Consider the following 24096-nt stretch of genomic DNA (forward strand, 5'->3'; position numbering starts at 1 on the left):
TGAGCTGCCCCACCCTTTGCAGCCTCTCGTTGCAGCTCTTGGATGCGGGTGGTCAGCTCAGCCACTTGGTTGGTTAAGAACTCCACCTCCCTTGTGGTGTTCGTCAATCTGGCTTCGTGCTGGCCTAAAAGAACACCCTGCTGGGTGACTGCGGTTCTGACAGGATCTGCGCCTGCTGTGTCCATCTTGGCCAGATCGTTCTGTCAGGAACACAACTGGACACAGATGCAGGTATGGTGTGAGAATTTATTCAAAAAAAAATCCAAAAGAAAAACTCCCTCCAACTAACAAAAACAGGCCGGGAAATAATAGAAAAATGTCCAGCAGGAAAATAAGAGGCTTGAATGTCCTTTCGTAAACACCCGGCAGGGGGCGCCCGATGGCGCGGCCGCGTAGGAAGTGGAGGAGGGAGGAGAACACGAGAGAGCCCGTCACGGAGCAAACCAAAACACTTCTGAGGAGTATAGGGGTCCGGTCTAGTAAATGAGGGAGGGGAAAAAATAGAAAAAGCAAAACAAAACCAGTAGCAGCAGACAATGGCACGACAGAGCAGGACTAGACAGAATGACTACACATGGGCTGTAGTCGAACGACGATCTGGCACCGATTGGCGCGACAGACGGGAATAAATAGAGGAAGAGATGGACAAACATTGAATGCAGGTGAGTGGAGTCAAACAATTAGAAGCGGAAACTGTAGTAATGAGGGGGAGGGAGGAACGCCACAGATAGGTGCAAGACGAACGATCAAAACCAAAACAAAACACCATGTGCGCATGAAATGACGACATAAACAAAAACACACACCGAAAAACAGGGTGATCAGACAGCTGACATGACAATTTAAGGATGAACACTTACTGAACTGAAACCATTTATCTCATTAATCATCTTTAGAAAAATGATGTTCAAATGTAAGTATCAAATATTATCCATCAGGCTTTTGAGGAACATTTATTTGTTCATCATTACATTGCATTACATTTTATGTTTTACCCACAATAAAACTACAGAGCTTTGATCATAAAACTAAGCATTTAAATATAAAAATGCAGCCTTCTTAAATTTATTAAAAATATATTATTGCGAAATACACAGTAGTTTAATAAGGTATGTATGAATGCAAACTATCAGAATTGTATCACTTTTTGGCCATAATATACATATCAGCATCTGCACGAAATTGCATTTTTCTTCATTTTGTGTTTTTTTCTCAAGCTCCACTATGCATATTCTCATACTATGTGAGCTATAAATGTTGATAGGATGAAATATAAAAATATTATACTCAAAAAAATACCTAATTATTTATTTGTTAGAATTTTTACCCCTGAAGGTTCAAGAAAACATTCCATTGAAAAAAAAAAAGAAAGAAATAACACTGTTGATTTTGGAATGATATCAAGGTAAATGACGACACAATATTCATTTTTTTGTATGTGAGTTATCCGTTTAAGTATTTCCACAAGGTTTGCAGCTTTACTTACACACCTAATGTGTGTTTACTGGAACACTCTAAAGCTACCTGTTGAACTTTTACCCTTCAGATCTGTGTGAAGCCATCAGAGGGAATAACACATACTGTTAGTATGATCATTTTTAAATGGACTCTTCTGACAGCGGCTCTCCTGCTGCTTTATGATTACCCAACACTCTCCTCATTTTTCCTGTTCACTGGCTGATAGATTCAGCTGCCTTGTCTTCCTGTTAATGTTTTAAGGGACCTGTCTCACATGTGTGGCATGTCTCTTCCCCTTCTCACAGACTTAAATCTGTTGGATTACCGCCTCTGATCACTTAAGGAGATTGTGCATGTGTTTATTTGTAGAGGAGTAGAAGAAAGAATTGTAACAGTCTCACAAGAGGAAAAGAAACATCTGTATTCTTCAAAAACACATGCATGTTTGGTATTTTCTTTCCAAGTACCTCATCATTTACAAATTTCCATGTTGTTGTTTCAAACCCAAATTAATTTTTTTATTTCATTGGAACACAAAACAAAATGTCCAAGCTGCTATTTTTCCATACGGTAAAAAAAGAAATGGAGAAAGAGTATCTGGAAAAGAACAGCTCGTACACAGAGAAAACAAAGTCATTCAGGTTTGGAATGACACAAAGGTGAGAAAATGATGACATAATTTTCATTTTGGGGTGAACTATCCATGTAAATAGACAGTTTGAAACTGTTTATTTAAAAGAGTTATGTTAGCTTTACTTTTAAAAAGTGTTTTTAGAGGTTTCTGAAGCACACAGAGACCAAGAGACGGCTGAGAATATTGAGAACACTGTGTCAGACCGGTCAGCACACGGGGATGATCCATCCTCTGTTTTGCTGACACATAATTTCAGTGTGGTTTGTCCTGCTAGCCAAACTAACACGTAATCCCTCAGGCCATAAAGACGCTGTGCTTTAGCCTACCAATCACACACACCTGTGCTTGTTGCACTGTCACACACAACTGGATAGCTACTTTTGGCATCAAAACAATATGTCATGCTCTAAAGGGGTCATTTAATGCTTTTTTAAAGATCATTATTTTGTGTATTTGGTGCAACAGAATATGTTGACGTGCTTTAATGTTCAAACGCGTTGTTTTCTACAAAGTCCCTCCTTCTGGCAAGTGCAGTCTTCTCTGATTGGCCAGCTGACCCAGTGCATTTTGATTGGCCGAACACCACAAGCACTTGTCAGAAATGTAACACCCCTTTCCATAATAATAACCTTCATCTATCAAAATAAACGTAAAGACAGTTAATAATGTCGTTAGTTTTACCATCAGTTCAAGACTGAAAGGGGAACAGAGTTGTTTGACAGACACAGTGATGAAGCTCATATGTGTTTTCAGAGCACAAGCCATGGACGGTTAAAACTCCACTGTGATGTCTCTCTCTCTCTCTCTCTCTCTCTCTCACACACACACACACACACACACACACACACACACACACACACATGACGTGCAAAACTCGGCATTTGAAAATTCAATATCAAATACTTAACCTAAGAACAAAACATACATACAGTCGCTGATTCAGAAGCACCAGGTTGTCATAGCAAAGTCAGAATGACCTCCTCTCCCAGGTTTACGAAACGGTCATCCATAAAATGTGTTTAAGTAATCTTAAAGATAAATGCCTCTACTTTCAGAAGACCAAATAAAGTGCTTTTTGTTTTCTCCTAGATACACACAGCATCTCCCTGACATGGCTACTTTAACACTAACTGTGGTTACGGAAACCATGTCTTCTTTCTTTGCGTAAACATTTGGGCAGCATTATGCTAATATTTCCAAATAGTGACGTAGACATTGGGGCGTGTTTAAACAAGCAGTTTTAGGGGGTATGGCTTTACTTTGTCTTAACTTTGATAAAGAATATCTCTTTGGATTTGATACTTTAGTCTTTGCAACTTTACAGATCTTCTTTATGCACCAAGAGCTTGTAACACTCCAAAGAGAAAGGAAAAACTGAATTCGCCTCATATTATCCTTTTAAAGCTCATGTGTCACTAGGTGAACTATTCTTTTGACTATATTGTCTTTTCCAGTGAAGTTGATTTTCCAGAATTCTTGTTTAGTTTTTGGTTGTCTGAAATGATGGACAGATAATCAGCTACACAGTATCCAGACGTTGTGGGAAGTTTCCTCCTCTCAGGGATGTGATGTGGCGGCTGTAATAAGTGGCAGGGTGGCTGACATATGGGAAGGAGGGACTCGAGAGGGTTGTGAGCAGAGGTGAAACTGACTCATCTCAGGCTTTGAGAATTTTTAAACATAAGCAGAGAGATGGCATCTTATCTCACTGATGAATATGTGCCAGATGGCAAATTGGGCAAATTGGGAGGTAATGGCAACAGACTGAGACAGACACCGCACCTGAAAGGCAGCGGCAAACAGACTTGAATCGTTCATAATATCAGAGCTTGTTTCTAAAGTTTTGAGGGACCCCTGAAGACTGGATAAATTTGGACATTAGTATTTTTGTCTTATGACCATGGGATGTCTTCCCGGAGCAATAATATCTCACTGAATCATGCTCACAAACTTTACATTTTAAGCACATTAAACCATAACTGCACCAATAAAATGAATCTCATAGGGGTGAAATGAGACAGGTTGTCCTTTAGGCAAGAAGAAATTAAGTACAGGCAGGGTTATTATAATTAACTGAAGTAATGAAAAACATTCACATTACTTTAAATAAGCACTGACTGAATTTAGATTTTTACTTATTATATTTCTGATAGCTCCCAAAGCAAAAATTCTCAGTTTGATTTAGTTTAAGCTTAAGTACTAAAATAACTATAAATAATTAAAATAAAAACAAATGGCAAAAACATACAACTAAATTGGTAATTTTTTTTACTAAATTTAAAATAGAAACTATAAAAAAATAAAACTAATTCAAAATTAACAAATATATATAATATCAGTGATACTACAATAAAAGAGATAAAACTAATGAAGCTAAAAAAAATGTGAAGTGAAATGATCCAAAATCTGTTACAAATAAACAATTTTTTAATACTGGATCTCAGGATGAAATGGTACTTCATGAATAAATGGAACACTGTAATAGGTAGTAAATAAAACAAAGGTTATTGAAGTACATTATTGCCATTTTTTTTAATTTTTTTTTTTTTTTTACTTTCAGTTTAATTTTTTAACACAAGTTTACTCAAATAAAAGTAATTGCAATTAAATGCAATTTTAAACAATTAAAGTTGACTTTTACAGCTAATCTCAAGTTATATTTTTTAGTTTGTATGACAGGCTTTTGAAACCCACAAATATTATATACCTTTTATATTATTGTCACAAACCAGGATGCAGGCAGAGGGTTTAGTTCAAGTGAACAGTTTTACAAGTTAAAATGTGACAATGTAATGGTAAGTCGTTGCAAGGATAAATCTCAGAGCTCTGGTGAGTAACACAGGGAATGACAGCATAGGAGTATCGTTGGAGATCGTCACTGGGGAATCAGAGGACACAGAAATGACAGGTTAGATGTGAATGGTCGGGCACCAGTTCAGCAGTAGACTGGATGATGGAGTACTGGCATGATGGTGGCTTTATCTAGGTGAGTAATCTCTTGTTGACAGCCAAACCTTCACCCCATAGATGGTAAACTTGAGTGGCGGCACGTTGAGCATCTGCAAAGGCTTTGTGTCTCCATATGGTGCGCTGGAGGTGGATGTGAGCTGAGTCCCACACTCTCTTGCTCGGAAACAGTAGTCCACAGCTAGAATGTCCGAAGGTTCACCTGTCCAAGGAAACAAAGGGGGTTGATAGCAGAGCATGCACTGGAAGGGGGTGAGGCTGCTGGTACTTTGTTGAAGGGAGTTCTGTGCATACTCAGCCCAAGGAAAGAAACCGTTCCAGCTGTGCTGGTCTCCTTGGCAGTATGCCCGGAGGTATCATCCGAGTTCTTGGATCTTCCACTCAGTCTGGCCATTAGTCTGGGTATGGTACCCAGAAGACAAGATCACCTTGACCCCTAGTAGGTGACAGAATGCCTTCCATACCATTGATGTGAAGTGGGGAACCAGGTCTGACACGATATCCTCAGGTAATCCGAAATTGCGGAAGATATGGGTGAATAGGTGTTCCGCTGTTTCCAGGGCAGTTGGTAATCCTGGCAGGGGAATTAATTTACAGGCTTTAAGAATCGATCCACAACCACCAATATGCATGTGTTACCTTCAGAATCGGGCAGGTCAGACAAGAAGTCATTCCCCAGATGGGACCAGGGCCTCCGACATGGCTACGAACGTACCTGATGACATCCTGGGACTTACTGGCCCAACAGTACCAAGCTTGGAGGAGCGAGAGGGTCCGTTGGCTGCCTGGATGTCTAGAGCCCGCTATACTGTGAACTGAGCCTAGAAGGGATTGCCACTGGGACCATTCTGGACCTCCCAGCGGAGCAGGTTCATCTCTTTTAGCGGCTCGGATGTCCTCGTCCAAACTCCAGGTGATGGGGCTGATGGGTTAGAGGGAGTATAGGCTCAGGGCAAAAGGAGTGTCCAGAGAGTGCAGACGAGAGAGAGTGGTTTCTAGGGTGAAGTTGAATCTGGTGAAGAACAAGACCCAACGGGCCTGACAGGTATTCAGTCATCAGGTTTTGCGTAAGTATTGGAGATTATTATGATCTGAGATGACAGTAAAGGGGTGGTTAGCTCCCTCCAGCCAATGTCTCCATTCATCTAGAGCGAGCTTGATTGCTAACAGCTCCTTGTTCCCGATGTCGTAATTCTGCTCTGCTGGGGTCAGTTTCCTGGAGAATTAAGTGCAAGGCTGGAGGCGTGGAGGCTCACCGAACTGCTGGGATAGCACTTCTCAGACGCCGGTGGGAGAGGCATCCACTTCGACCATAAACGGAGACTCTGGATTCGGGTGGCGAAGGATAGGAGCCATGCTGAAGGCTTCCTTAAAGACTTGAAAGGCTTTGTGGGCGGTGGAAGTCCAGGACAGAGACTTAAGCTTATCTCAAAGGAGAGAAGTCAATGGAGCCGTATGTAGACTGAAATCTCAAATAAAACGGTCAATAGAAGTTAGCCATTCCTAATAACCTCTGGAGTTCCTTCACAGACAGTGGAACTGGCCACTCCTTGATGGCAGTTACCTTCCCCTGGTCCATCTGGATACCTTCTGGGCTGATGTTATAGCCGAGGAACTGAACCATGGAGCGGAGGAACTCACATTTCTCCAGCTCCAGAAAGAGATGGCGTTGTCGTAACTTCTGTAGGAACTGTGTCACATGATGGCGATGTTCATCCAGGAGGCAGCCAGTGAGCTAGATGGTCCAAAGAACCCCTGCTTGAGGGCCTCCTGGATGTATTCCTTAATAGCCTTGCACTCCGGGATGGACAATTGATATACTCGACCCTTTGCTAGTTTAGCTTCAGGCAGCAGGCCGATGGCACAATCCCATGGTCTGTGAGGTGGTATGTGGGTGGCTGCCTACTTACTAAACACATCATGGAATGCCACATAATCAGGTGGGACCATTGGAGAAACGTTAGGCATCCTGGGGAATGGGTTACTGGATGAAGAAGAGCAGTGAGACAAAGTTGATGGCAGATCCGACTTCTCACTTGGACAGTTGGGCAGGTGTCAAGGTGCTGTGAGATGCGATTAGCCTTTAGCATGAAGTTCTCCAGTCCAATGGAATCCTCGTAGATCGCCACTTGAGCAAAGATCCGGGGATTAAGACCTTGGCGATAAGTGCTCAGGAGTGCTGCTTCATTCTATCCACTAGCCGCCACCAAAGTTTGAAACTGGATAGTGTATTCGCTCATTGTTGTCTCACCCTGATGCAACCGCAGAAGCTGATCGGCTGTGGATATTTCATCCGCAGAAGACCTGAATACTTCCTTGAAGTGAATGATAAAAGCTTCATAATAGTTATTCATGACATTATTAGCATTCCATATTGTTTTTGCCCATTGCAGTGCATGCTCAGACAGTAGTGAAATTAAGAAGGCCACCTTGAAACGATCGGTGGAGAATCTTCAGTTGCGCCTCAATGTATAACAAGACTTGTAGGAGAAAGCTGTGCATCCAGCTGGTTCCCCCACCTATGACGCATGCAGCGCCATGGGACTGGTGCAGGCAGATTGGGGAATGGATGTAGCTGTGAGTGCTGGCTGAAGGAGGATGCCCAGCTCCTGCAGAAGGTCTACAGGAGCGGGTGACTGGGATCCATATAGTTGTCAGTTAGTGTCCGGTCTTCTGTCACAAACCAGGATGCAGGCAGAGGGTTTAGTGCAAGTGAACAGTTTATTTACAAGTTGAAATGTGACAATGTAGTGGTAAGTCATTGCAAGGATGAATCCCAGAGCTCTGGAGAGGTACACAGGGTATGAAACATTGGAGATCATCACTGGGGAATCTGAGGACACAGAAATGACAGGTTAGAGAAGACTGGTCGGGCACCAGTTCAGGGTAGTGAATAGTAGACTAGACGCAAGAGTACTGGCGTGATGGTGGCTTTATCCTGGTGAGTGATTGCAGGGTGCAGGTGCAGGTGATCAGTACTCCGGCGATTGGGATCGGGCGTGATTGGGATCAGTTGCGGGTGATGATGGTTCCTGACAATTATATTTTAAGAAGAAACTTACAGAGATTTAAGATTAAGCAGTTACATTCATATGTGATACAACTGGAAAGTATGATAACTTTAATTATTAGAAACTATGTGAAATATAACGCTTTAAACATGACTGATCATTTAATGTTTTTTTAACAATATACTGTATAAATAGGACTTCTAGTTCTCCTACTACTAAACACTAACAAGTGAAATATAACAATTCACTAGCCAATGGCTAAAAATAGAAAAATTTTAGTTGCCTGATGTGAAATGTTTTTGCATATGCAAGGGGTTTACTCACATTGTTCAAGTTTGAAAATGTTAATAATAATAATAATGCATTGAAGTAAATCTTAAATGAGACAACCAAACTAGCCCACGTCAAACTATAAAGCACAATTTATATTTGCACTACACTGGCTACTATCTGAGGGGTTTCTCTGTCCCAGTCTCTGTCCTAGACATATTCCTCTTTGGTTCTATATAGGCTGAGCTCCAAGAAGGATTGTGTGATGCTAATAACGTCCAAGTCCAGGTCCTCCCTCTGTATCTGTCCCAGAGAAAGCCTAATCCCGTTAGCTGTGCTTTCTCATGGATAATCCCTCCACTTCCCACCTGGCCATCCTTCAGTCTCAGTCTCTCTCTGGGATGACCATCTTCTGCTGAACACTGCAGGTAAATACTGAGTCTGTCAATATTTAACAGGCAAGACTCTGAAATATTCATATTAATGTCAATTTGATAGGCACACATTTTTATTTTGTAAGTACTGTATTTTTGTTTGTTTGTTTTTAAGAATGGGATATTGTTTACTATTTTATGGTTGATTTTCCTAAACACTGTAAAAAATTATTGTTCTAATTTATAAATATATGATTATTGGAGTATGATTTACGAGAAAATTATATTTCAGTTTAAATTTCATGTTTAATTAAATTTGTGTGGGTCAAAACAATCAGGCCAGTTTTTGAAAAAGTTAAGGTAAAGAAAGACAAAGTAGTCTGGTAATGCTTTACAATGAAGTCCCAATGAGCAATGCAGTATTCAATGCAGTAGACTTTTTTTCTTTTACAATATTTATTAATCTTTGTTAATGTTAGTTCATTGTAAGTTCAGACATATAAACAACAACTTTTGGTTTTAATATTATATTAGAAAAAAGTTTAAATGTAAATTACTTGCAATTAAAAGCTTTAGAAGTATTTTAATAAGTACTTGTTAGTTCACGTTAACAAGTAACTAATAAAAAAATTGAACCTTTATTGTAAAATGTTATTGTAATTTAATAGAAATAAAATAAAATAAATTTTATGATGATGTTTAATCATTTTAATATAACAATATTTAACTAAATATTAATATTAATATTTTACATTTTATATTTTTAGCCTAATATTTACCAGAATTTGGTTCAACTGAATTTCCATGCAAAAAATATCCAGAAATGTAATTCAGTTTTATTTTTTGAGAATCCTTGAGTTGAAGTGGGTCACAGCTTATTTCCTCACCTATCCTCAAATGTCAACCCATATGAACCTCCTGACAGCAATCTCCTCCATGGCTCAGTGTCTTCACCCATCTGCTCAGAGACCCTTCTGCATCCTGCATTTCAATCATAATCATGCAACTGTTCTTATCTGTTTGGCTCGGTGTATTTGTGAAGTTGTGTTTCTATTGGTTGGGCTAAACACGGATTGCTGCTAAAACTGATCATTGGAACAAACCGGATTGGAGGAGTTTTAAGTGAATGAGGATTGAAAATCTGCAGTTGTGGGAGTGTATAGCCTTGGTTTGAATGCATTCAAAGCAGATCACATGTCTGATGTTGTACAGGGCAGTGTCTGACCTGGAATATAGAGTTTAGAGTGAGCAAATTGAGTTAACAGAGCCCACCAGTAAGACCACCGCAAAGCAAAGTGCTCTCCATGCGTCCATCTTTCTTTAAAAGTGGAGCAGTGTGGGCAGACAGGTACAGCTGGCCTTGACTGTTTCCACAGGTGTTCAAGCTAGGAGAGATTAGGGTCAGATGCATTTACAAGTGATTAACAGTCACACAATCCCACACAAACAGCCATGATCCCACTGGCGCAAAGCCCTTGTGACCAAGAGGGTCCAAGCAATTTCAACTTATTTGTGTTAATCATATAACTTTTCTCTAAAACATATCCCCTCAAAGACATATGAGCAAACTCGAACGTGCAAAATGATTGACAGTCTATTTAATACATAGAAGTAAAAAATTCAGAGGATAATCACTTTGCAAGCAGCATGCGATGGCAGTATAGCTTCATAGTACAGAGACTCGAATCTCTGTTTTGAATACAATTGTGGTCGTGCTACTTGAAAAAGTATATTGAGGCTTTTGTACGCCCAACACTGCTTTTTTTGGACGGTTCTTTTTCGATATCTTAAACATCCTTATTTGATTTTGACACCTGCTGTGTTAATCTGTATTTGACAGCATGTTTAGCTGGGTGATAAAGGTTGTTCCCCAGCCTCCAGCGTCTCCTGGGAAACTGGGAGAGGAGGACCAGACCAATGCTTCCACTGCAGCACCAGCGAGTGTGAGTTTGAGTTCATGTGTGTACACTGAGTCACCTTTGCCAGTTTAAGCATCCCTTCACTGTCCCTGTCCTGTTCTTTAGGATGTGACGAAAAAAGAGCAAGTAAAACAAGGTAATTGTGCACAATGACCAACAATGAATCACAGAAAAAAACACAGACCTGAGAGAACTGTTCGTTCATTTTTCATGATGTTATTTTACAGAACCTTCCAATCCAACGGAGGAGGTCTCAGAGGAAAACAGGTGATGTTATGTTTGTGTCTGTGTTTGTGTGTGTGGGACATATGTTCAGTCTCTTTAGATGCTGTAATCCTGCCAGACCTAATTACTGCTCTCTATCCTTCCTTCTCTCTCTCTCTCTCTCTCTCTCTCTCTCTCCAGCTCTCAGAGTGGGGTTTTGAGTTGGCTCTCTCATGGATTCAGCAGTGCTCTCCCTCAGCCAGTAAACTCCTCTAAACTGGCCAACAGTGAAGTTAAGGTATTTTCATGACTCTTGTCATGTACATTCACAGAAATAAAACTGAAAAAAAAAAAAATAAAAAAAAAAAGCCTATTTGTTGAAATCGTTATGCATAAAGAAATACTTATTAAAAGGATATATTTTTTAGTTTAATTAAAACTAAATAGTCTGACCATCTTTAATTCTTAATGTAATCTAATTATTATTAATATTTTGTTATTTCTTATATATTTTATACATTAATCTGAGCTATGTTTTTGTTGACACAAAATCAGTGATGGTTTTAAAATGAATGAACAACCTCATTTAAGGTTAATCAATATGTTTCTTGAGTAATTCAAGTACTTCATAACCTAGTTTGATTTACAGTTTATAGATAATGTGCTGTACTTAATTACTATTGAAACACAACACTTGCGATCTTACTTAATTATATTTGCAAGGAAAATGGTTTTTTTAGATCGCCAGTGTGCAAAGTACATATTTTACAGGTTATTATGTCTTAAAATGTTGCTGTTTTTGTTGTTTTATTGTGGATATAATTTTTTTTGTTCCTTTTTTTTTTGTACATGTTCCTTGATTATCATCCTTGTTGATCCTGGAACAACATTCCAATCAACCAATCAGAATTCAGATATAACTTTTCAGAAAACATCTGTTTTAGGCTTACAATCAGGGTTATGTGCTCCTACACTCTTGTTAATCAGCTATCATTTCCAACTGATTTTAGGAATAAATTATGGGTAGGGTTAGGTTTATGGGTAGGGATTGGGTTAAATCTATATTTTTAATAATAATGTTTATCCAGGATCATGTCTTACTTGGCAAAATCACGGTGACCGTACCATGACACTCATACAGTCCTTTGTCATTATTAAGAGACACCTTCTTCAGTCAACATAACTTTGAGATAAAGCAATGCATACTATTTTTAGACATGGCTGAAGATAAATGAACTTAACTCAAGGGTCTTTCATTTCTTGATTTAATCAGTATATTTTTACAGCCAACAAAGGAACGCACCCTAAATTTCTTCTTTTTTTCTTTTTTTTCTAGTTTTAAATTTTAATTTCAAGTATTTTGAATTAATTTCAAGCAATTTAATAATGGTTTTTCTTTTCTTTCTTTTTTCTACCACGGATTGAACAGCATGAGGGAAATGCAGTGAGCAGCAGGTATAGTTTCAATCATATGGATACAGTTTTATTTTAAATGCTTATGTTGTTTTCCACATCTTCATTATGTGAGAATACTTGTGTATTTCACATCTGTGCGTGTGCCTGTTAAATGAATGTTTTGATAAGTATTGCACATTTTTCCATCACTGTATCATGGACCGCAGTAACACATCAGATCAGTGAGTACCTTATAGCAGATATTGGGTCATGCACAAACATTCAAAGTTTAATGCAGACCAGCATGGAGCTTATTTGCATTCTACACACACAAGAGAATTTCCATATTTACAGCTCATATATATATATATATATATATATATATATATATATATATATATATATATATATATACAGAACACCACAGAAATCCTTGTTTTTTTTTTTTTTTTGTTTCCTTTTTTTATAGCATTGGTCACTGCCTCCTTGGTGCTGCTGTGCCAACCTGATTGTTTTTACACTCCCCTGCTGCCATCTAGAGTTAGCTTATGGCGAAGCAGCTTACAGCTTATTTGAATGCATTCACATCCTCATTAATGCCCAGAGCAGCTGATGGACTTTACTGTATTTCTTCTTCCATCAGGGCTGGAATGATAGGCTGGATCGTGCAGGGACTGGGAAAAGTGGTTCCACAGCCAGATGAGAAATATAAGGGTCACACAGAGCCAGAGGAGGTCACTGAGGTATGGACACACACTGCACACATTCACTAATCCTATAAGACGCTGAAGCTTTCTGCATTCTGATTATTTATTTGGTTATTTACCAAGTCAATATTTATAATATTTCCTCCTACAAGTTTACTGGATTTGCTACAGTTTTCTACATAAGCTTATTATTAGTGCTGTCAAAATTAGCGCGTTAACGCATTCGATTAATTTGAAATATTTAACGCGTTAAAAAAAAAATAACGCAATTAACGCGGTTGCAGTTTTTTTTTTATTTCTAGTTGTGGCCTATGTGTGTTCAACGTGCAAAGAAATATGGATAAGACCAAGGAAGGACTTTTAGACGGAAAGTTTCAGTATAAAACTCTGCCGGATTACTCTTCAATCTGCCACAAGAAACATTACTCTTCATTTAGTCTGCCACAAGAAACAGCAACATTAAAATCATGAACTCAAATGTCATTGTTTAAAAAAAACAAAAAAAAAAACAATGACTGTAACAGTGCGTAAATCAGACCTTTCTGTAACGCTAACGTTAATAAGCTCAAACGAATATAAGGAAATAATTGTGTAGAGGAGTATTTTTTGTACACAGTGCCGCGAACTGTCAATCACTCCTGTGCGCGTGCATCACTGTCCTCCTCAGCTGCAGCAACTTGCGCTCTCTCTCTTCATCAAGCTTTAAAACAAAAAGGGGACAAAAAGATCATATTGTCTTTGTGCATAGGCTATAGATTAATTAGATAAATGAATATCTAAATTTGTGCCTTGCCGTCTACGGGATTGTTTTAGAACTTAGAAAAAAGATGCTGCAGCCAATGAACAGCCAGCGGGGGCTGCAGGACGATTCAACCTCCGCAGACAGTTTTTAATGTTTATCAGACAATAAATACTCAAGATTTTGCTTTAGTATAACTCACAACGAGTTTCACACACCTTCTCCGGCCACGTTGAGTTGTTGACACTTAACAGTGGGAAAGCGACACATGCGCTATTCACTTGTATAACTTAAGGGTGAATGGGTAATGTAGTTTCTGCTCTGGGTGGGATGAATTAGGAAGCTTGCATTGTGAAGGGAGCTCTGAAAATCGGCAGTGCAGGTAAAAGATTAAAACCTCTATTAAAACAGATGTCCAGATGAGCGTACCGGTACGCTACAAGCACGTTCTGGGCGCACGGAGAGGTGGCGGTACGCTCAAGAGCTATATTTGGAAGTGGCGGTACTCTGTACCGGTGCATACTGGCCCACTTAAAGCACTGGCAATGACTATACTTTGGAATTTTTTTGCAGTCCACTTAGAATTCAACATAACAGAAATCATTTTTGTTTTTTATTGGCATTGATTGTTTTGAAATTCAAATGGTACTTACATGCCTGTGCTTTTATTTCTGTAATAAATATGGCTTTCAAGCCAACAGTTAATTTGGAGGATATTGATGGTTTATTGCAGGTATGTTGTTTACATGAGAAAATCTGTGTTACAAGTTAAACAAAAATTCCAATAAACAATCATATTTTGAATTTAAATAGTTTCTTTGTCTTGAGTTTACATTAATTATTTACATTTTACATTTACATATCCAAAAAGTTTCAGTCTTTTAATTGCGATTAATTTTAAAAAATTGTGCGATTAATTAGTTAATTTTTTTTAATCGATTGACAGCACTACTTATTATTTTTGCAATGCATATTAATGACAACATTTTTGTGAGATATAGGTATATAGGTGATATATATATATATATATATATATATATATATATATATATATATATACAGTATTGTTCAAAATAATAGCAGTACAATGTGACTAACCAGAATAATCAAGGTTTTTAGTATATTTTTTATTGCTACGTGGCAAACAAGTTACCAGTAGGTTCAGTAGATTGTCAGAAAACAAACAAGACCCAGCATTCATGATATGCACGCTCTTAAGGCTGTGCAATTGGGCAATTAGTTGAAAGGGGTGTGTTCAAAAAAATAGCAGTGTCTACCTTTGACTGTACAAACTCAAAACTATTTTGTACAAACATTTTTTTTTCTGGGATTTAGCAATCCTGTGAATCACTAAACTAATATTTAGTTGTATGAACACAGTTTTTTAAAACTGCTTGACATCTGTGTGGCATGGAGTCAACCAACTTGTGGCACCTCTCAGCTGTTATTCCACTCCATGATTCTTTAACAACATTCCACAATTCATTCACATTTCTTGGTTTTGCTTCAGAAACAGCATTTTTGATATCACCCCACAAGTTCTCAATTGGATTAAGGTCTGGAGATTGGGCTGGCCACTCCATAACATTAATTTTGTTGGTTTGGAACCAAGACTTTGCCCGTTTACTAGTGTGTTTTGGGTCATTGTCTTGTTGAAACAACCATTTCAAGGGCATGTCCTCTTCAGCATAGGGCAACATGACCTCTTCAAGTATTTTAACATATGCAAACTGATCCATGATCCCTGGTATGCGATAAATAGGCCCAACACCATAGTAGGAGAAACATGCCCATATCATGATGCTTGCACCTCCATGCTTCACTGTCTTCACTGTGTACTGTGGCTTGAATTCAGAGTTTGGGGGTCGTCTCACAAACTGCCTGTGGCCCTTGGACCCAAAAAGAACAATTTTACTCTCATCAGTCCAAAAAATGTTCCTCCATTTCTCTTTAGGCCAATTGATGTGTTCTTTGGCAAATTGTAACCTCTTCTGCACATGCCTTTTTTTTAACAGAGGGACTTTGCGGGGGATTCTTGAAAATAGATTAGCTTCACACAGACGTCTTCTAACTGTCACAGTACTTACAGGTAACTCCAGACTGTCTTTGATCATCCTGGAGGTGATCATTGGCTGAGCCTTTGCCATTCTGGTTATTCTTCTATCCATTTTGATGGTTGTCTTCCGTTTTCTTCCACATCTCTCTGGTTTTGCTCTCCAATTTAAGGCATTGGAGATCATTTTAGCTGAACAGCCTATCATTTTTTGCACCTCTTTAGAGGTTTTCCCCTCTCTAATCAACTTTTTAATCAAAGTACGCTGTTCTTCTGAACAATGTCTTGAACGACCCATTTTCCTCAGCTTTCAAATGCATGTTCAACAAGTGTTGGCTTCATCCTTAAATAGGGGCCACCTGATTCACACCTGTTTCTTCACAAAATTGATGACCTCAGTGATTGAATGCCACACTGCTATTTTTTTGAACACACACCTTTCAACTAATTCAACTAATTGCCCAATTGCACAGCCTTAAGAGCGTGCATATCATGAATGCTGGGTCTCATTTGTTTTCTGACAATCTACTGAACCTACTGGTAACTTGTTTGCCACGTAGCAATAAAAAATATACTAAAAACCTTGATTATTCTGGTTAGTCACATTGTACTGCTATTATTTTGAACAAGACTGTATATATATATATATATATATATATATATATATATATATATATATATATATAATGTGAATTATTATGAACACAAGATTTACCTTTACCAAAAAAAATAAAAAAAAGTTATTGTTATTAAATTAAACTCTACATTAGACTTTACAAAGATATTTAACATATATTTTATTTATTGGTTTATTTCTTTATTTTCTTTAGATTGTATTTTGATGTTAATGGAGTTTTAGCTAGAGTTTTTAGAGTTAACAGCACTGGGCCACAGACATCAGTCTCAAAGTTGTCTTTAGGTTTTCTGTGAGTTTCTGTGAGAGTTTCATAGCATTTCCATTTAGCCTGCAGTTCCAGTGGTTAAAGTGGATCCTCCAGTAAGTACAGTGTTTTTAGAGCAAGCTCCAGCATGTCAGGATCATGCTCGCTGTTCCCTCCTCTGTCGTCCCACAAGTTAACTTTAAAGGGATTAAATGTCATATGTCAACAATCAGGTGATATACAGAGATATTGATTCCAGTAATCTGGTCTACAAACTCCACCACAAGAGTGGGTCCCGTCAAAATGAGAGCTGATAGGGCACCAACTAACCTTCCTTTGCTCCTTGCCTGCGTTTCTGTCTGCTCACAGTAATCAGCACATTTTCAATACATGTAAGCAAGAACCATTTATAACAACCAGTCCAAAATGCTGAATATGAATTAGTTCTGCTACATTCGTTACAGCTCTGTTATCATCACAGTATACAGTATTACAACAAATTACTGTTGTAAACACAAGCTGATTGCTGCAGGACTGAGCTTTTGAGGACTGATTTGCCCAGTAATGAGTCTTCAAAAATAATCCCTCTTATCAAGAAATACTCATAATTTGAGCTTCTTTGCCTTCGTATAACTATGGTAAAACCCTGCTGCATCAAAAACATCAGATGCTTGCATGACTAGCAGCTTAAAATGGGCAAGCTTGCTTATATACGTGGTGTTTCTTCAACCTTAAACTTTATTACAACTAATGTTTTGTTAAATGAAGATCACATAAAACTTTATTCATTGCTTTCTTGTATTTTTTTTTTTTTTTCAAATGCTTTTTATGAATATTTTGTTTTACTCATCTCAGCACATATTCTACATCCCTAATCCTACCCAATACCTAAACTTAATAATTACCTTACTAACTTTTAATTAGCAACAAATTAGGAGTATATTGAGGCAAAAGTTGTAGTTAATGGTTTGTTAATAGCAAAATTGGACCTTAAAATAAAGTGTGACCATCTATGTTCCACAGTGTCTGAGTTTACATGCTCCTGAGGTTAAAGAAACACCAATATATACTTAAAAACCTTCTCGCAAGCATTTTTATAAATGAATGACAATTGAAATAACATAGACAGATAAAATCTGAAATGCAAGCCAATCGAGAGCAGCTGGCCATTTAATTTTCACACCAATATTCAATCAGGGATCCGTACAGTAAGAGATCTTTGTGATTCTTGTCTCTTTACAGGTGCAAGATGTCAAAGACGTTCGTGGTGAGTCCAACAATTAGTAGCCACTTCATATAGAACAGTATAAACTTTTGCTTTAAGAATTAGCATTACGAAGAGCTGATGAGAGAAGACACAACTCATGTGACAGGATTCTCGCTCTCACCAGATGCTGAGCCGCTGCCTCATATTCCTGTGGTGGAGGTTGTGTCTGATGAGGACCCAGACGCTGCTAATGTGCCCTTCTCTCCCAGGTATATCTTAATCAGCTGCCAGACGCTAATCTGAAATCTCATTCTGGCTGAACTCTTTTAATCTGTCCGTCTCTGTCTCTTTCAGAGTAATAGAATGGATTAAGCATGGTTTTGAGAAGGTAGTTCCACATTCTCCTGTCCATCTTCGTCCTCCCGCTGCTACAGAGGCACCTGCCCAAAAGGCTGCTTCTGCTCCTGTGACTCCCTGCAAACAAGAGCCAGGTAACATTTAAAAAAAATAATGAATGGACAGCTGGGTTTCCTTGGCAACTGAGGGGTCTGCATGTGACTTCTTTTTTTCTATTTAGCACCTGCACCTGCACCAACACCTGCTCCTGCACCTCCACCAGCACCTGCGCCTGCACCTGCACCTGCGCCAGCACCAGCAGCTCCACCTGTTGCCCCACCCGCACCTGCATCTGCACCTGCAGCTCCGGAGCAACCTAAAGTAGCTGAGGATTCCAAAGGCACAAAGTAAGTGTCCATCTGATTCGCTTATAATGTCTATAGCTATGTTAACCAACCAAGCGTTGACACCTTGGTTAAATGTACATTGTTATTTGTTGTGTTTTGTTTTTTATTTGTTTGTTTATTGTTGTGTTTGTTTTTGGGTTATTTGTTTATGTTTTGCATTTGTATTGTTTTTGTTTTAGATGTTTTGTGTGTTTTTAGTGTTTGTTTAGTGTTGTGCTTTTGTTTTGGGTTTTGTTTTTGTTTACACTTTGTTTTGCTTTTTCTGTTTTTGTTTGTTCCAGTTTTGTGTATTATTTTCATTTTTGTTTTGTTTATTTTTGGTTTTGGGTTTTTGTTCTTCGTTTGTATTGTTTTTTGTTTTTCTGTGTTGGTATTGTTTTGTTTTTTGTTTTGTCTTTGCCTTGTGTTTTATTTTTGTTTAATTTTGTTGGGGATTTGTATTATTTGTTTAATGTTTTTTGTCATTTTGTGTTCATTTTGTATTGTTTTAAATTTTTTATATTGCTTTTATTTGTGTTTTGTTTATTTGATTTGTGTGTGTTTTGCGTTTTCATGTTTGTTTTTGTTTTCATTGTTGTTTGTTTTGATTTTGTTTGTTTTTGCTTGTTTTTTGTTTTGTGTTTTTGTTTAGGGGGTGTTTTGTTTTGTTTTTGCTTTCATTTTGGTTTGTTTTGCTTGTTAGCTTTTGTTAGTTTTTTGTGGGGTTTTTTTGTTTTTGTTTAGTTTTTTCATTTCTTTTTTTTCTTTTTTCTTTTTTTTGTTTGGTTTTGTATTTTTTATGTACATAACATATATTTGAAGTGCTTAATTTTTTTGATGAATGCAAAATGTTTTTACATATAATTTTGTCTGATGACATGCACTATATTTCTTTTGCTTTCAAGTATGGTTGGCTGGTTTGTACAGGGGTTCGGACGCATCATACCACAACCAGTAGTGAAACCAAAAGAGGTAAGCTGTAAGCACACAGTCCCCTTTAAAGTAGTGTAATGTGTGCAAAAAGAAAGACACTGCTAGTCTTCCATTTACCTATTTCCTCTGTGTTTATTTGCAGGGCAGCTCTGACATCGTTCAAAACGGTAAGTTTTTTTACACGTCTTCACACGCATAAATATAATGAGTGCAGACAGATTTGTAGGACAGAGTGATTTGTCCCACAAGATTATATATTTGAATATATCAGAGGCACTGCTATTCTCTCACTGCTTATTTGTAGGTGGAGGTGTTAACTCAGCTCATCTTCTCCTTCTGTTTCAGGGGAGAAGGCCATTAAAGCCCCTTAAACATAAGTAGAAGACGACTGGGAGAGTCATTACCTCCACAGAGAGACAGCAAGAGACGTTCAGACAGACACACACATACACATAAATCCTCTAGTTCCAAACAGCTACTGTACATCAGCTTTGAACATTTGCTGCAGTTTAAAGTGCTTTCCCATGTAATACTGTTTGGTGATTTCTGTTAACTACTGTATATTACAGATTAGCATGCTGACTTGTTAATTGTGATGCTTGTTTAGTGCTTTGATGATTAGGCTACCTCAAAGAGACATGCAGTAAACACACAGTGGCCCAGTCAGAGTTTACAATGTCATTTACTGCTTATTTACTGTGTCTACATTTGTGCTCTGAGCGTCACTAAACATTAAACATTTCCGCCTTTGAATGGTCAGATAGTCTAGCCCCAAACTTGCGTGCTGGATTTCATAAGCATCACGGAGCCACAATGTTCACTCTTTTTGAGCAAATCAACTTATGAATGTTATATAAATGTTAAACCTGGACAGGAGAAAGTATTTCAACATAAAAATCTTTCATCTTTAAGACTGCTTTCAACGTTTTTCTTATTTTCCAGAACAAATATCTTAAACCTTCTTCAATAAAGACACACGCAAAATAACATAATATAATAAGCTTTGTTTTCAAAAAAAAATATTTCTGATTAGATTGAGAAAAAATATCTGCCAAAGGGATAAGAAAAAATAAATGTAATTCAAAAGGAAAACACTTTTAGTTTTCTTACCCCATTGACAGATAGTTTTTCTTGTTTGAAGCATAAACTTGCTTCATTTTGTAAAAATATTTTTGGAGTAAGACTTGATAACTTGTACTCAATATGTATGTTGAGTCAAGAACATTTAGATATTTGTACTGGAAAACAAGACAAAAAATGCTGAGTAAGCAAATCTTTTTTGAAGGGTCAAAGAGCACAGTTATACGTAATATTGATTGCATAAGACAAAAAAAAAAACAAAAAAAAAAGAAATAACCATAAATCCCCATGCCACTAAATGCGTTTGCCAATATCTATTGCCTGCTATAAGAAGCAAGAGTTAGTATAAATGCTTTGAAAAACAAAAGCCATGAGCTGATTTGCCATACTGAGGATGTTAGCAAAGCAATCCGGCTTCACTACTGCGAGGTGGAACAATCTTATGCTACATATATATATTGATGTTATTTATGTTCATGTTTGTGAAAGGCTATTGCTAACACAACACAGGCAGCTACCTTACTTTGTCTGCTGTATGAAATCAATAATAAATAAATTATTTCAAAAAGCAGATTGTTTCTTGTGTGGTCAGAGGATGTAAAATGCCTGGAAAATTGTATGTGGAAGAAGCACTACAGTACAACTACAGCTCAAATAATTTCACTCTTTTTTAAAATACATATTTAGGACATATGCTGCATCGCATATATTTTTAAACAGCTCTTACAGATTACAAAATGTGCACATTTTTCAGTTGGGGTCTAAATGTGTTGTTTTTTGATACATAATACAGAATTAAAAATGCATAATTAGGATTAATTTTTTTTTATTAAATAAATTAAGTAAAACAATTGATCATGACAATTGCCCAGAACCCCTCAAAAACCATCCAAAACCTAAACAGACCATACTTAGCTGTATGGACATACTTGAAGTCCGGCAAACCATTTTGGGATCCAGTAGGATCAGTGCTATAATGCACAGTTTTTCCCACTGGATTTGAATCTACATGCTTGAGATTCTTAGAAATCAATTGTGATCCATTGATACAAAAACTGATTAGAAAACGATAACTATAAATAAATGAATAATACGATTCTCAGCCTAATCTCTTTGACCTGTGAAGCATGATTTGTTTTGTTTTTTCCCTGTGGTTGGTGCAGTCTGCATCCTGCAGGACCCGTGTGATATGGTGCTGGAGGAGGTGGACTCAGACTGGGAAGCCCAGCAGAGGGAGCAGGGCTCAGGGCAGGACGTCCTGGCTGAGGAGCAGGTGCCACAGGAGGGTTCATCTCTGCTACAAGTGCAGCCCAATATCCTGCCGCACATGCTGTCCCTGCAGGAGCAGGAGGACGCAGAGACCCAGACTGAGCGCTGGACACCTCTCATTGAGAGCATCAAGAAGGAAGCAGAGGAGACTGCCATAGCAAACATGGAGGAGAGGTGAGAGCCAGCGGTTTGGATCCCAGTGACTATGTGAGGCCTGAAATCTGAATATTTAGAAAAATCTCAATGATGTCAATTGTGTGTGTGTAGACTTCAGCAGGAGCGTGTGGAAGCGGCTCGTGTGGCGGAGGATCTGGCCCGGCAGGCTGCAGAATTGGCCGTCAGACAGTTGGAGGAAGAGCACACCACACAGATCATCATCGACACGAAAACCGAAGAGCTGGACAATGAGGAACAGTAAGTCACAAACACACCACAAACTCTGAACTGAGGTCCTGCCTTCTTCTGTGTTTGTGAAGACTGAGATCTGGGGTGTGATAAACCACAAGGTGGCTACAAACGTTTTTTGTGTCAAGTCTGTAAATCTTTCATACTATCCCTTTTTCTCTCTGTCACACACACACATAAACACACTTACAGTGTTCAAAATTGACCTGTTCACTGTTTGTTTCACAAAGACTGCCAAATATCCAGGAGGAAGAGAATGAAGAAGATCCGGAGTAAGTGTCTTCCCTCCCTTCTGCTCTCACTCCGTGCTTTCTGCCAGAGTCCAAAATGAGCACTCACCAAATAACAAAAACAGCAATAATAATAGTCTTTGGCCTAGAATAAGAGTTAGTTTTTTGTGTATTTCTATTAGCTTTTTGTCCGCTAATGTATATGCTTCATTACATAACTTTTCATTACATACAGTTTATGTGCATATTCATCATTTTAACCAAAATCACACTACTGTTCAAAAGTTTTGCAAGTATGATTTTATGTTTTTTGAAAGATCATTATGTTCATCAAAAATAGAGTTAAAAAATATTAGTTATTCCAGTAATGCATAGCTGCATTGTCAGCATCATTACTTCAGTCTTCAGTGATCCTTCAGGAATCAATCTAACATGCTGATTTGATGCTCAAGAAACATTTATTATCATCAGTGTTGGAAACAGTTGTTCTGCCTTATATTTTTTTGGAAACAATGATCATTTCTTAGGATTTTTCGATGAATAGAAAGCATTTATTTGAAACAGAGATTTCAGATATGTTATAGTTTCTTTCAGGAAAATAAATAAATAAATAAATGAAAAAGGACTGACCCCAAATATTTTAACCGTAATGTATATATAAGAATTTCTTTTTTAAATAATAATTTAATTTAATTTAATTTAATTTAATTGTAAGCATTTATTTATTTATTTTTTCTTAAAGTAAATTGTATGTGATGTAATACCAAATAATGCAATATAAATATAAATAAAATATGATGTAAATATAAATAAATTATGATATGATGCAGCAAATGACCCACGGTGTCTGTCACTAATCTGCAGTAAAAATAATTAAAATTAATTAATTAATTCATTCATTCATTCATTAAATGGTGAAGAAACCATTTTCACTTAGAAATTGATACATTTTGCGGATAATTACAATGAAATTCCAGGTAACATAAAAGTACACATAAAGATTTGCAGAAGAAAGACAACAATAGTATATTCTTGTAAAACATTTATATTTTTACAATGTATGATTAATAATCCCAAATCTTAGATATACTCTGTATTTACAGATTTTTTTAATAAAATGAATTACTAAATTAATCAAATTTAAATGAAAATGCACTGGATAATGCATGGCTAGTATTACACTTTCCATTCGCAGGTGTGGCAAAAACCTAATTTTGGACTCTGCTTCAAACCCTTCAGTGCTGCAAGCTTCCTCACAGCAGAGTGAATGTTACAACTCTGTTACAACTTGTGCTTGCTTCTTTTTACTGCTGTACCGTTACTTTATTCTCCTGCGTGTCAGCTGCTGAAGTGCTGTTTGTCCCCTCCGGCCCGCCATACAGGTTACAGCCGCTCGGTGAAGAGAGTGGGGAGGAGAGTGAGGATAGTAAGAACACAGAGTAAGGCCTTCATCTTCAGAGCTAAGCAGCAAAGATCTAGCAGCCTGGGCATTACACTACATGGGTAGTTGACATGATAAATCAAGCAGTGATAGCAGGTTCCTTCAGCGCCACATTATACATCATTAAAGCTACACATGCTATAGCTGCTGTTTATATCTACACAGTCCCCACACTGCCTCTACTGTTCCTATAAAAG

General features: G+C 37.7%; 1 protein-coding gene across 5 annotated transcripts in view; it reads left to right on the plus strand.

The window, feature by feature from the left end:
* Positions 1-8473: 8473 nt before the first annotated feature.
* Positions 8474-24096, plus strand: part of cngb1a (cyclic nucleotide gated channel subunit beta 1a) — a 35607-nt gene continuing 19984 nt past the window's right edge. For 2 of the 5 annotated variants that reach the window (XM_026231080.1, XM_026231081.1), the window contains exons 1-19: positions 8474-8768; positions 10555-10657; positions 10739-10769; positions 10861-10900; positions 11039-11135; positions 12267-12292; positions 12460-12474; positions 12876-12975; positions 16696-16728; positions 17855-17879; positions 18004-18088; positions 18174-18310; positions 18397-18562; positions 19447-19513; positions 19617-19641; positions 21718-21997; positions 22091-22237; positions 22459-22500; positions 23841-23897. In XM_026231080.1, coding sequence (XP_026086865.1) covers positions 10556-10657; positions 10739-10769; positions 10861-10900; positions 11039-11135; positions 12267-12292; positions 12460-12474; positions 12876-12975; positions 16696-16728; positions 17855-17879; positions 18004-18088; positions 18174-18310; positions 18397-18562; positions 19447-19513; positions 19617-19641; positions 21718-21997; positions 22091-22237; positions 22459-22500; positions 23841-23897 — 1475 coding nt within the window. In that variant the 5' untranslated portion in view covers positions 8474-8768; position 10555. The remainder of the gene's footprint in view (positions 8769-10554; positions 10658-10738; positions 10770-10860; positions 10901-11038; positions 11136-12266; positions 12293-12459; positions 12475-12875; positions 12976-16695; positions 16729-17854; positions 17880-18003; positions 18089-18173; positions 18311-18396; positions 18563-19446; positions 19514-19616; positions 19642-21717; positions 21998-22090; positions 22238-22458; positions 22501-23840; positions 23898-24096) is intronic. The other 3 variants (XM_026231083.1, XM_026231084.1, XM_026231082.1) reach the window with 2 other exon arrangements.

Source organism: Carassius auratus, chromosome 43 (assembly GCF_003368295.1).
Source record: "Carassius auratus strain Wakin chromosome 43, ASM336829v1, whole genome shotgun sequence".
Classification (NCBI taxonomy): domain Eukaryota; kingdom Metazoa; phylum Chordata; class Actinopteri; order Cypriniformes; family Cyprinidae; genus Carassius; species Carassius auratus.